This window comes from Hemicordylus capensis, chromosome 2 (genome assembly GCF_027244095.1).
Source record: "Hemicordylus capensis ecotype Gifberg chromosome 2, rHemCap1.1.pri, whole genome shotgun sequence".
Taxonomy (NCBI): domain Eukaryota; kingdom Metazoa; phylum Chordata; class Lepidosauria; order Squamata; family Cordylidae; genus Hemicordylus; species Hemicordylus capensis.
Genome location: NC_069658.1, coordinates 46,706,962 through 46,719,826, shown reverse-complemented (window position 1 = coordinate 46,719,826; position 12,865 = coordinate 46,706,962). Strand labels below are relative to the sequence as shown.

Here is a 12,865-nt window from a genome sequence, read left to right as displayed (position 1 = left end):
TTAATTTCAGTAATGCAAATTAAAAGGTGAAACTGATATATGAGACAGACGCATTACATGCAAAGCGAGATAAGTCAAGCCTTCATTTGTTATAATTGTGATGATCATGGCGTACAGCTCATGAAAACCCCAAATCCACAATCTCAGAAAATTAGAATATTACATGGAACCAAGAAGACAAGGATTGAAGAATAGAACAATATCGGACCTCTGAAAAGTATACAGTGTACTGTGATTGATTGGCCAGCAAATTCGCCTGACCTGACCCCATAGAGAATCTATGGGGCATTGCCAAGAGAAAGATGAGAGACATGAGACCAAACAATGCAGAATTGCTGAAGGCCGCTAATGAAGCATCCTGGTCTTCCATAATACCTCATCAGTGCCACAGGCTGATAGCATCCATGCCATGCTGCACTGAGGCAGTAATTGCTGCACAAGGGGCCCAAACCAAGTACTGAATACATATGCATGCTTATACTTTTCAGAGGTCCGATATTGTTCTATTCTTCAATCCTTGTCTTCTTGGTTCCATGTAATATTCTAATTTTCTGAGATTGTGGATTTGGGGTTTTCATGAGCTGTACGCCATGATCATCACAATTATAACAAATTAAGGCTTGACTTATCTCGCTTTGCATGTAATGCGTCTGTCTCATATATCAGTTTCACCTTTTAATTTGCATTACTGAAATTAATGGACTTTTGCACGATATTCTAATTTTCCGAGTTTCACCTGTATGTGAAATTAGGATTTTCTGTCCCAGGGTATATCTTTGTGATTACTTATACTAGATCTCATCTTCTATTTCATTGCCTGGTCATACAGTTTTGAAACTTAATTATGGAGATCTTCACAGTCTGTCTAGGCTTTTACTATCTGCAATAATTTGGTGTTAACAAAATTTTGATTATATCACTACCCATCCCCAATTCCATATTATTGATGATTTAAATCACACCTGTTCCAATACACTGCCTTGGGTGACTCCACTGTTTACTCTCCTCTGTTGTGAAAAATTTCTATTTATTCCTAATCTCTGCTTCCTGTTTTTCAACCTGTAACTAATGTGTAAGAGGAACTGTCCCCTTGTAACTGCAGTTTTCTTAGGGACCTGTGGTGAGGGATTCTGTCAACAGGACTATGTATATAACACTGTCCGACCATGCCTACATCTTGATTGACACCTTGAAAAATTCTAAAAGGCTGATAAGGCACAACTTCGAATGGTGAAAGCCATGCTGATTCTTCTTCATTAAGACTTGCCCTTCTACCCTATTCAAACATCATGCTGAGTCATCATAGCCCTATTCAAACATCATGTTGTATGTGCACACAGGTGTCTGTACACATGTACATGCTTTTGTGTGAATTAATGTACATTCATCCAGTTTTAAAACGATGAATCTGGGTACAGGCCCTCTCAAATGCAGGGTACAGATAGGAACTATAGTATTGTCCATACTATGGGATTAGCTGTAAATGCATATACTAAAACATTCTGAGTGAGTTGAACAAACTATGTGAATAGGGCTAATAAGTTTCTAACTTTCAGGGTTACACAGAGATTGCCAGCTTACCTCATCAGAAAGAATGCTGATATTCATGCTTTCTCAATGATATGCCTGTTTTAGCCACCTTCATATGGAAAGGATTTGAGACTGCTCCCAATAAATCTAACATGATACTGAAGTGATAAAAACCCATATAATTTTTCCACCTCAGAAATGAGATAAACAAATGTTCAAGTCTAATATGTTAATATTCAAACTGAATATTTAAATATATCAAATAGATACTAATGCTTCCCTCCATTCATTTTCATGGCAGATAAATGATATGTTTTTGAAAAGGCACTACAGTGCAACTTACCACAACTGGAAGGAGGCAGCCTGTGTAGAATCACAGAAGTCAATACCCATTGAGGCCGTAATAGATTCCCCGGGCTCAAGAGATTCTAGTGAACAGAATGTTTTCAACATGAAATGAAACATGGGAAAGTAACAGATAAATCAGCCCTACTAAATACTAACTACCACTGCCCTTTTTAAAAATTGCATTCGGTTCTGTTTAACTTAAGAGTCATTAAATCTTTTCTAGCTTGGTGCAATTTTAGAAAAGTTTGGGTTGGCTTATTGATCAAATTAGCAACTTGAATGATAAAGAAATCAATTAGGTAACAGGTATTGTTGACTGATGCTTTTGGGTCCTCCTAAAGTGAGCTGAGGGTAGATACATATTTATCAGTGTCAGAAATGACACTCGCGATGTAGAGATGACCTTGGTAAGCCGGAATAGGAAAATTCTCTAGAGTATATCTGCTGTAGCAACTTGTGGAAAAAGTCATCTTATCAAAGAATTATGCCACTCACAGAAGCTACTATAGTTCTACTGTGATGACTTATATAACTTGAGGTTCTCAAAAACATGTGTCTGTCAAAGGAAGTTAAAGGTCCAATGAACAGAAGCTGTTGCTCTATCAATCCCCCCAGTAAACAGTTAAAACTGCAGTCACCCTTTCAGAGAGAGAGAGAGAGAGAGAGAGAGAGAGAGAGAGTACACAGATAGATAGATAATATAAACACACACAATATTACACATATCATAATACCACCTGATAATGTAGAATTATTTCATTACAGCATTCCAAGGTTATATTGTTCCTTAAGAAGAAAATAAGACTAACATATTAGTCTTATTCAGCACTATATATTACCATAATGTGGGTGTACACAAAGGAATCCCAAGACAAATCACAGTCCCTATTCTATTATTGGGGAAATCCACTGAACACTTTAGTCACAAGAATCACTTATCTTGTTTATAAGCAAGTTTTGCTTGCACAGAAATTTATGTTCCATTGTGTTTCCTTTTTCTATTTTGGGACCTTGGCACAATGAAGGTTCTGACTACCCAGGTATTTTCTTTTTTCTCTTAAAAATTTCACAGAGTGATGACCTTTCTAGTCCTACACAGTCTGGGCTTTGCATAATTTAGAGAGCCGCTTCCACATGACACCTCTTGGCTGTTTGTAGCTCTTTCAGATTTTAAATTGTATTTTTAGATTTCATAGTGTTTTATTATTGGTATCTGTCCTACTGCTTTTGTGACTGTACACTGCTCTCTTTTTGGCAGACCATGTGGTATACAGAACAAAATAAAATGCTTTCCCATACCTATGTATAGAGTAGTCCATGTAATGAATACATGAGTTGTACTATATATGCAAATGCTATAGGTTTCAGTGGGATTGTGCACATAACTATGCACTGGATTTCACGACACTACACAAAATACATTTGAAAGGTTATTTAATTAAGTGGCACCAAACTGTTAATACTTAAACTATTACCATTTTCTAGAATCAAAGGATACAGGCCAGCCCAAGGTGCTGCAGTGCCATGCTCCACATCACTTCTGGGGGCCAGGCTGCTTTCAAGATCAACCCCTGCAAGCTCTGATAGAGCATGGAGAGTACAGATGAGGGAAGACTGCCAGCAGCCTCCTCTTCTCTCTTCTTGCAAGCTTTATAAGGATTATAAGGAGAGGTGCTCCTTGCAAAATTTGCAAAGGGCAGATTGGTCCCAAAGAACTGCTCTGATGGTGATGGCACAGGGCATTGTGCTGTTCTGCTGGCACCCCAATAATGTGCCACTTGAGGCAACTGCCTCACCCTGCCTCATGAAAGAGCTGCCCCTGAAAGGAAATATTGTATATAGATATACATATGTATGCGTGTGTGTGTCCATCCATCCAAACCACTTTTTTATTTTATGCTATAAAGACAACAAAAAGTGTTGCACAGATAGTTTCATGAAAACAAAACCACTTACCTATTGGGTTAAACATGTGTGTTCTGATGCCAGTAGGCAGCTTTCTCTCGCTTAAATGGATATTCTCTATCTTTAGGTCAGTGGTGTTAGTAAATGTCACTTGGACAGATACCATTTGAGCATTATAAATGCAGGATTGTCTTGAGAAGTGATACTGAGCTGCTAATCCTTTCCCACTCATTCGGTGAAGAAGTTCATGAGTTTTCATTGGCACAAAGACTGGAGAGCTGACCTGTTACATATGAAAAAGTAACAGTTAATACATACTATCAAGTTCTTGTGTTGAGTCAAGAAAGAATATGATATAAGAAATCAACAATATGTGCAAAAGTAGACTACATATTGCTCATAAATGAACACTTGCAAGACAAGAGGAAATGTAGGGGTCTACCGAAAATATACACACAAAATTAGAGAAATCTGAAAACATTAAAGTCTACCAAAGAACACAGAAGGAAGTAATGGCCCAGAGTTCAATGGTATGCTTTCAATCCAGAAAGCTGCAGGTTCAATTTGTTTCTATTTATTTATTTACCATATTTTTATACCGCCTGATATGTACATCTCTAGGTGATGTACAAAACTTAAAACAATATTTAAAAATCAACACAGATTAAAAGACACAAGACAATAAAAACAGTTGCACAAAACAATTATTAAAACAAATTATTAAAATTAATATGCTTCTAGTTGTAGTCAGCCCACTAATAAGGCTGGGTGAGTCAGTCACCTCAGGAGGCAAATTGGTGGGGGTAGAGAATTGCCCGCGTCCACTGACCCACCACTTCACCTAGTCCACTGACTCTTCCCCTGCAAGCCTCACCTAGCAACAGTGGTGCGGGTGCACGCAAGTCACTGCTGCCCTCTCCCTCATCCTGCCCTGCCTTGTCGTAAGCAGAGGGTGGCACTGAGGGGCAGGAAGTACCTTGTAATCACTTCCTCCCATTCTGTTCTCCATTCTCTGCTTTTGAAAAGGTAAGATGGGATGAGGAACAGGAGGGATGACTATCACCACCGCCACCAGAAAGAGATGAATCAGTAGGGGAAGGGAGATGGGGAGCGGGCTGAGAATTGTCATGTGGTAAACCTGTGTGCTGTGATGGCAGGGAGGAAGAGATTGGAAGGACTGGTGTGTGTGTGTGTCTAATACACACACACACACACACACACACACACACACACACACACACACACTTTCTCTCTCTCTTTCTCTCTCTGGCTGATAGCTCACCATGCTGCCTCAGGCATTGGGTGGCTTGGGTCAGGTCTGTTTCCAGTCTGAAAGGCAATGTATTTCCAGGGTCTCAGAGGTCCATTCATTCTTGCTACCCAATATCCTTTTTCTCAAACAAGACTGGAAAAGGCACTTGAGACCTTGGAAAGCCACTGCCACTCAGACTATTCTGAGATAAAATAGATAAATGGTCTGATAGTATCAGCAACTTCATATGTCTATAACTAGAACATGCAACCAGTTGCAAAAGTGGGGAAAATGCCTCTAAGAAGATAATTATCTTACAAAGATTTTACGACACCAACAATAATACATATAAGGTTTACAACAAAAATTTAAGGGTTAAAACAAAATTGCTTCTGAATAATCTTAATCTTCTAATTTACAGACTGAATAGTATGGAATAAGTTTTAAATTAATATGGCACATTAAAAACAAAAGAGATATCAAAAATCCATTCTGTTGTGAGATTGCTATTCACTTCTCATTGTTGGAAAATTACCTAAATTTCTATAACTCCAACAGCGTGAAGCCTAAGCCCATGTCTCCATTTAGTTTTTTGAGGTGGGGGTTTGTTTTTTTGGGGGGTGGTTATATGGCTTAATTCACTGACTAAATTACTCATGGGGGAACAGAAATTGTTACAACAGTTAACCAACAGAAAAATTAAATATAGTATACATACATCCAAGCCACCCTGATTACCAGAATATGCTTAAAATGGAAAATGTGTATGTCTATCACATGAAGCTGATCTCACAATAGCATCTAATATTTCAGAACAAGTCAAACCTTACACAGAACTTAATGAAAGGATGTCATTAATGAATGGAAAGAATGTCTTTTGCAGACCCTTTTACAGAGCATCTACTTGTCTCCCTTTACAAATTTTAACTAAAATGGTAATTAAACACATGTATTGTATCCCATACCCCACAATAGTCATTCAAAATTAAATGGTGGATCAGCCTTTATCTATTTGAAACAGCTAACTAATTCATAGCAGTTAGTAGGTTAGCTTCAATTTCTAGATGATATTATAGTATAAACAAGAGTTTACAAACAACAACAATGAATGATTAAGAGGTCTAGAAGTTAATTTTAACTTGTCATGTCATAATTCATAGTCTGACTTTTAAACTAAAATATTTAGTTAGTTGAAGGTCCTAATTTTACACTTATTTTTCAATAATCTAGAGAGTGTGTGTTGTATATAAAAACAGGATTCTGAGTGTAAGGAAGTGGTTTTTCTCGTGCAACAATATTGTAGGGGCGGATGTGCACCCAGAGAAGCTCTTCCACCTGCAGAACCCTGTTTCACATTACTATTTGTCCGCATAGCTTGTTTAAATGTTTGCACATTAGTACACTACATTTCACAAGTGAAACTACCACTGCTTTTGCTTACGGCCCTCTCAACATAGATATTCCACTTAAGCTTACACTTCAGGCTTAATCAACATAGGTCACTGATGAATCATAACCTACAGGAATGAAGAACTCCAACCAAGGTGGGCAGATTTGTTCCATGTAGGATTAATTCAATACAAATGCTGTCAACATATTGAAACAAAACCTTTCTTAAATGGTTAAAACTTGCATTTATTATCTGTGAGATAACCCACTACAAACGCTACTAGTATATATTTAAGAAAGTCATCTATGTACCTTAGGATGTTTTATGAAAATAACTAATCAATTCTGCAGACACAACATTATTTCTAAAGGAAATCTGTGTGCCTGCAGATACAGAGAGACAAACCACACATATTTTATCAGTTTATTACAGTAAGCAAATAAGCGTGGAATGAGAGTGCACATAACTGTCTACTTAGTGCTTACTGAAACATTTATAAGAGCTGTTATCTCCCTAATAACAGACAGACAGCGTGCAATTTTAGAAAGGAGAAAAGCTTCATATTTTTAACACTTCACTAAAAAGTAACTGAAGAGTGTAAAATGAAAAATACTCTGTGCAGTTAGCTGGTAATGGACCATATTATCAACTGAAGTTAGATTTATATGATACAAACTAATCACTAATAGTTATTTTATGACATACCATGTCTGCTTCTTGGGGGGTAGGATTTAAGATTAAAATTGTAAAAAAAGTTAATGCCACTGCTTAAAGTGACTGAAATATTTTTTTTTTAAGGACATGCAAATTGTAAGCAAGGGTTCTGTGAGATGCTTTTTCAAAATGTTTATAACTCAACAATCCAATTAGGGGATATTTCTGATGCTGCAATGCAAAAGAGAGAAAGTAGTAGTCCCATAGAGTCACTCCTTTGGCTACAAGACTCTTACAACTTTCACATCTTTCTTTGAGTTAGTCTCATTCACATATATGAACGAGATCTGTTCTTGAATGTTTTAAAATCATTCCATGTCATAAAGATGTAAGGTGGGAAATAGTTCTAGGTTTGAGAGTCAAGAAGGGTACCAAATTTGCCACAGATCATCCACATCACTACATACCAAAACTGCATAGAGTGGCATCAGTGAAGAGGTACTTTTTGCATAAGAAAAGTTAACGTACAGTAAGTAAAACATTAGGACCAGAAAGCAACAGCTGGAAATACACATACAGCCATGTACAACTTGAGGCCAATCAAGCTGAATGCAGCCCACCAGCCATCTATGGAAGCATGTTAGAGGCTCAGCGAACTTCTGTTTGTTACCTGCCTGGAGATGCAAAATCACAAAGGTTGTCATGTACCTGGCAGCGACACAAGATAGTACGGACTCCATTGGCTTTGTAGGTCACAAACTATGTAAATTTTTGTAACGATTGTTTTATTTTGAAAGGATTGTTATATGCTTTCTTTTTTGTTTCTGGTCATTGGCCGAAATAAAGACTGAACTGAACTGGGAGGAAAACGGAATTTTCAGTTGCAGCTATATTTATTTATTCACCATATGTTTATACTGCCAAATATGTGCATCTCTAGGCAGTGTACAAAGAAGACAACATAATAGAAAACAGAGCAAAAACAGTTAAAATTTCACAAAATAAAGTAAAAGCAATATCATGAGATTAAAACTGTGGCAGTTTCTCCCCTCTCCTTTAGACAGAAAGCATATTCCAAAGCCCTAGCGCAGCCACAGAGAAGACCACCAAATGAGATACCACCACATGAGCTGGTGGCAACTGTAGCCAGACTTCATGACAAAGGCGGCATTATCTTAAATACCCTGGACCCAAGCCATTGTGGGCTTTATAGGTAATAGCCAGCACTTTGTATTCCGCTTGGAAACATATCGGCAGCTAGTGCAGTTCTTTTAAAACAAGTGTTATATGGTCTCTTCGGAATGTCCCAGAGACCAGGTCTGGCTGCTGCATTCTGTTCCAATCATAGTTTCCAGACTACGTACAAAGGCAGCCTCACGTAGTGTGCATTACAGAAGTCAAACCTGGAAATTATCAGCATATGCACCTACTGTTTTACCTCCAGAAACTGACGTAGCTGATGTAACTGAAGCTGATAAAAAGCACTCCTGGCCACTGCCTCAACCTGAGAAACTAGAAAGAGTTTTGAATCCAGGAGCATTCCCAAGCTACGTACCTGATCTTTCAGGGGGAGTGTTATCTCTATCCAGAACAGGCAGATCTAACCATCTCTCAGGTCCCGACCACTAACAGCCAGTACTTCTGTCTTATTTGGATTCAACCTCATTTTGTTATCCAGCCCATTACCGCCTTCAGGTAGGCATTTAGAGAAGTTATGCCATTTCCTGATGTGGTCGATATGGAGAAACAGATCTCGGCATCATCAGCATATTGATAACATCCTGCACCAAACCTCCTGATGATCTCTCCTAGAGGTTTTATGTAGATGCTAAAGAGCACTGGAGACAGTATGGAACCTTGTAGAACTCCATACTTTAGTTCTTGCGTTGCAGAGCGGCAGTCTCCAAGTGACACCGTTTGGAATCTTACAGAGAGGTAGGAACAGAACCACTGTAAAACAGTGCCATCCAATTCCACCCTCCTCAGGTGACCCAGAAGGATACCATAGTTGATGGTTTAGAAAGCCACCAAGAGATCCAAAAGGATCAGCGGAGTCACACTCCTTCTGTCAAAGCCAATTAGAGATCATCCATCAGGCCAACCAAGGCAATCTCAACCCCATAGCCTATATAAGGCATTAAGGTATTTAAGTAAAATTTAAAAAGCACTACTTGCCTCACTACACTACACATTTTCCAAAATTTGGGCTGTCAGACATAAATATTTCAATATGCTATTACTGATATTCTTCTCACTGCTTTTGTATACCCTACAACTTGGTTTTTGTTTAAGAAAGTCATTTTAAAACATTAATTTATATATTTAATCAATATAGCTAAAATTATAGAATTATCCACTTCTAAATGTCATTTGGCATTAATACAAGATAAGGCATCTGGAATTAAGGCAATTAACACGTAACAATGTTACAATGTTTGAATTTTGATATGAAAAGATACTATACTCCCACCCCTCCCTTCAGAATTTTTGGCTGGTAGATACAGTAGAATTCCAAATGAGCAGAGATATTGCCCCTGTAACTCTGATGAGATTGAGTCAGTTGCACATGTGCTTCTGTGGTGTGTCTTCTATATAGACCTTAGGCAAAGCTTAATTGACCCTCTTTTTACATAATCTGCCAGGTCGATCGGACGAGTTCAACATCAAATATTTGTTAATAGATATGAATTCGTCTATCACACCCAGAGTTGGAAAATTTTGTTGTTCTGCAGTACAAGTTCATTGCACTCTGCTCGCTAATGGTTAGATCCAATGTACAGTTATGTTATTAATAGGGCTATGTTTTTAATTTTATATTTAGATGTGGTTATTGGTCCAAGACCATAACAGAGACTGAACTGAACTCTACTCCCACCAGCCCTTTCTCATGTTGATAATTTTCCTACTTCAGTAGCACTGTAGTGATTGTAGTGAGTGTAGATTGATATTAGGCTACATGTACAACAAAGGGCATTTGATGGGATGAGACAGAAATTTTACTAAAGAAACACCTATTATCTACAACCACAGAAATAATTCTTCTCCTTTAAATTATGTTCTGTAACAGCGATCGACTGAATAATTTAATCTTTCTTCCTAAGTAACTTTTCAACTGCTCTCCTATCCATGACATAATCCAAGAATGACCTATTGAGCCACAAGCAATTTCCTCTTATGCATACTGTAAGGCTGTGCTCCAGTAATTCTGGAATATTTAGGAGAAGGGGGGAAGAGGCATCAGATTAATTTACAGTTTAAAGGGGGAAAATTGCCCATAAGTTTGTGACATTAAGAAAAAGTTACAATAAGCAAGACTATCAAGTACAACAACCAGATTATTAGTATTACTTCCCCCTGCATTAACCTACATGTATTATATGCTGCAAACATAAAACTATTTGCCTCTCTCAAATTCATAACAATTTAATAATAAATTAGCAATATATAGAAGTGACCTGGATACAAAAGTTGCTCTTTTATGAGCATAATGCACTTCTACTCATTTGTGGAGAGTGGATCACTGCTCCATCCTAGCTGCTGCTCCATCTTGCTGCAGGCCTCACATTGCATCCTAAGGTGCAATTGTTTGGGTTTGTATATTTTATTTATTTTATTTATTTTTACATTTCTATACCGCCTTTCGTTAAAAACACAAAGGCAGTTTACAAAAATTAAAACATACAATAAAAAAGCAATAAAAAACATCAAGCTAAAAACATATAAAAACAGCCATAAAAACAATACAACAGATAAAAACACACTGAAGCAGCAGTAAAAACGATTATGTAAAAGCCTGGGTAAAAAGCCAAGTCTTTACAAGCTTTCTAAAAGCCGTGATGGAGTCCGAGGAACGAATGGCCACTGGGAAAGCATTCCAGAGTCTAGGAGCAGCAACAGAGAAGGCCCTGTCCCGAGTGCACGACAGCCGGGCCTCCCTCACTGTCGGCACCCGGAGCAGGGCCCCCTCAGATGTCCTCGTCAAGCGGGCAGCAACCCTTGGGAGCAGGCGGTCCCTCAAATACCCCGGGCCCAAACCGTTTAGGGCTTTAAAGGTCAAAACCAGCACCTTGAATTGGACTTGGAAATGAACCGGCAGCCAGTGCAGTTCTTTCAAAATGGGGGTGATATGTTCCCAACGGGCAGCTCCGGATAAAACCCTCGCTGCCGCGTTTTGCACTAGCTGCAGTTTCCAGATATTCTTCAAGGGCAGCCCCATGTAGAGCGCGTTACAGTAATCCAGCCGCGACGTGACTAAAGCGTGGGTAACCGTGGCCAGATCTGCCTTCTCGAGAAAGGGATGCAGCTGGCGCACTAGCCGAAGCCGTGCAAAGGCACCCCTGGCCACCGCCTCCACCTAAGCTTCCAAAAGCAGAGCCGGGTCCAGTAGTACCCCCAAGCTGTGTGCTTGCTCCTTCAAGGGGAGTGCAACCCCATCCAGAACCGGTAAAATCTCCTCATCCCCATTGGCTCTCCTACTGACCAACAGTACCTCTGTCTTATCCGGATTCAATTTCAGTTTGTTAGCCCACATCCAACCCATCACGGCCTCCAGCCCCCGATTCAGGACATCCACCACCTCCCTAGGATCAGATGACAAGGAGAGATAGAGTTGAGTGTCATCCGCATATTGCTGACAACTCAGTCCAAGTCCCCGGATGACCTCTCCCAGTGGCTTCATGTAAATGTTAAACAGCATGGGGGACAAGACCGATCCCTGCGGGACCCCACAGGCCAACAGCCACGGGGCCGAGCAGTAGTCCCCCAGCACCACCTTCTGGACCCTCCCCTCAAGAAAGGGCTGGAACCACTGCAGCGCAGTGCCTCCGATTCCCATACTCGAGAGGCGGCCCAGAAGGATACCATGGTCGATGGTATCGAACACCGCCGAGAGGTCCAGCAGAACCAACAGGGACGCACTCCCCCTGTCTAGTTCCCGGCATAGGTCATCCACTAGAGCAGTGATTCTCAAACTTGGGTCCTCAGGTGTTATTGGACTTCAACTCCCATAATCCCCAACCAAAGGCCACTGAGGCTGGGGATTATGGGAGTTGAAGTCCAATAACACCTGAGGACCCAAGTTTGAGAATCCCTGCACTAGAGCGACCAAGGCAGTCTCAGTCCCATACCCGGGGCGGAAGCCAGATTGAAAGGGGTCCAGATAATCCGTATCATCCAAGACCCTCTGTAGCTGGGACGCCACCACACGCTCCATCACCTTGCCCAGAAAGGAAAGGTTAGACACTGGTCTATAGTTGTCCAGGTTGGAGGGATCAAGGGAGGGCTTTTTTAATAGTGGTCTTACCACCGCCTCCTTAAGGCACGATGGCATCCTGCCCTCCCTTAATGAAGCATTAATGATCACCTCCAGCCATCTGCCTGTCCCCTCCCTGGCAGCTTTTATTAGCCATGAAGGGCAAGGGTCAAGAGTGCACAAAGTCACCCATACACTGCCCAGGATCTTGTCCACATCCTCAGGCTGCACCAACCGAAAAGAATCCAACACAACGGGACCAATATGGTACCAGAGGCACGTCTGCCAGAACTGCCAAAACTCTGGAGTCCGGGTCAGCACGGATGCAAGCAACTTTATCTGCAGAGCGACAGGCAAACCTATCACAAAGAGCTGTAGATGACTCCTCCCCCATTGTCTGGGGGGATGTGTGGAGCAAGGTTTTCACCACACGAAACAGCTCTGTTTGTCTGCACTGAGCAGACGCAATGGAGGCAGAGAAAAAGCATTTCTTCGCCGCCCCCACCGCCACGGCATAGTCCCTAAAATGGGCTCT

General features: G+C 40.3%; 1 protein-coding gene across 1 annotated transcript in view; it reads right to left on the bottom strand.

Moving 5' to 3' along the window:
• Positions 1-12,865, bottom strand: part of AP3B1 (adaptor related protein complex 3 subunit beta 1) — a 211,232-nt gene that overhangs the window by 40,625 nt on the left and 157,742 nt on the right. The window contains 2 exon segments of the mRNA XM_053295883.1: positions 1,874-1,958; positions 3,835-4,066. Coding sequence (XP_053151858.1) covers positions 1,874-1,958; positions 3,835-4,066 — 317 coding nt within the window.